Source organism: Scylla paramamosain, chromosome 3 (assembly GCF_035594125.1).
Source record: "Scylla paramamosain isolate STU-SP2022 chromosome 3, ASM3559412v1, whole genome shotgun sequence".
Classification (NCBI taxonomy): domain Eukaryota; kingdom Metazoa; phylum Arthropoda; class Malacostraca; order Decapoda; family Portunidae; genus Scylla; species Scylla paramamosain.
The window spans coordinates 26,246,844-26,248,461 of record NC_087153.1 but is presented as its reverse complement, the minus strand read 5'-3'; the positions used below and the strand labels follow the sequence as shown (position 1 = coordinate 26,248,461).

General features: G+C 50.8%; 1 protein-coding gene across 1 annotated transcript; it reads left to right on the top strand.

The window, feature by feature from the left end:
* The first annotated feature begins 607 nt into the window (after positions 1 to 607).
* LOC135096625 (histidine-rich glycoprotein-like) lies at positions 608 to 1,048 on the top strand. The gene has a single exon (XM_063998258.1). The coding sequence runs from the start codon at positions 608 to 610 to the stop codon at positions 1,046 to 1,048; it is 441 nt and encodes a 146-aa protein (XP_063854328.1).
* The last annotated feature ends 570 nt before the right edge of the window (positions 1,049 to 1,618 follow it).

Genomic DNA, 1,618 nt, shown 5'->3' with positions numbered 1-1,618 from the left:
CATCACCCGACCTCCGTCACAGGCTGCCATTACCTCGGGGAACACGAATGCAACGCCAAGCTTGTAATTCAAGGCTACATATGCTTGGGCCACACACACACACACACACACACACACACACACACACACACATACACACACATTCGCATGAGTCGTAAAAATACTGCAAATCAATTAGATTTTTTCCCCACCTTCAGTCTACTTATTCTCTATTCTAACTCCTCCCCACCACATGTTATCCCTTCCTCTCCATCCACCACACCCACTACTCATGCATGCAAGCAGCAGTCCACTCTTCCACTCCTTCCCTCCTCTATCTCCCCTCCCTTCTTCCCTCACTCATTCACTCCATCCCTCCATCTTTACTTTTCATTTTTTTATGATCCACAACTTGGAGTGTCAAGCACCAGCGATGAAGACGTTGAATTTGCGACGGTCGTTTTGTAAAAGTTAGTGCATTCTCTCTCTCTCTCTCTCTCTCTCTCTCTCTCTCTCTCTCTCTCTCTCTCTCTCTCTCTCTCTCTCTCTCTCTCTCTCTCTCTCTCTCTCTCTCTCTCTCTCTCTCGTACTAGCTGCAAAATATATTCATTTATACCTGAGCCAGTAAATGGATGCTGATATTAGTGCAGTACCGTTGTTGCCACCGCCACACCACACCACACCACTGCACGCTACACACCACGGCACACTACACAACACCACACCACGGTTCACCACACAACACGATATCACGGCACACCATACAACACGACATCACGGCACACCAACACATCACACCACGGCACGCCATACACCACGACACCACGGCACACCACACATCACACCACGGTACGTCATACAACACCACACCACGGCACACCACACAACACGACACCACGGCATATCACACAACACCACACAGTGGCACACCACACATCACACCACGGCACGCCACACAACACCACATCACGGCACACCACATAACACCACACCACGGCACACCACACAACACCACACCACGGCACACCACACATCATCACACAACACAACACCACGGCACACCACATAACACCACACCACTGCACGCCACACAACACCACACCACGGCACACCACACATCATCACACAACACCACACCACGGCACACCACACAACACTACACCACGGCACACCACACATCACACAACACCACACATCTCACACCACGGTATATCACACAATACTACACCACACCACACAATACCACGGCACAACCTACAACACCACACCAAAATATATTAATTTATACCTGAGCCAGTAAATGGATGCTGATATTAGTGCAGTGCTGTTGTTGCCACCGCCACACCACACCACACCACTGCACGCTACACACCACGGCACATCACACAACACCACACCACGGCACACCACACAACACGACATCACGGCACACCACACATCACACCACGGCACGCCATACACCACGACACCATGGCACACCACACATCATCACACAACACCATACCACGGCACGCCACACAACATCACACAACACCACAAAACACCACACCTCACACCACAGTATATCACACAACACTACACCACACCACACAATACCACGGCACACTCTACAACACCACACCACGGTACACCACACACT

Excerpts from the sequence above, each read along its gene's own strand:
- LOC135096625 (XM_063998258.1), top strand. The coding sequence starts at position 608 with ATGGATGCTGATATTAGTGCAGTACCGTTGTTGCCACCGCCACACCAC.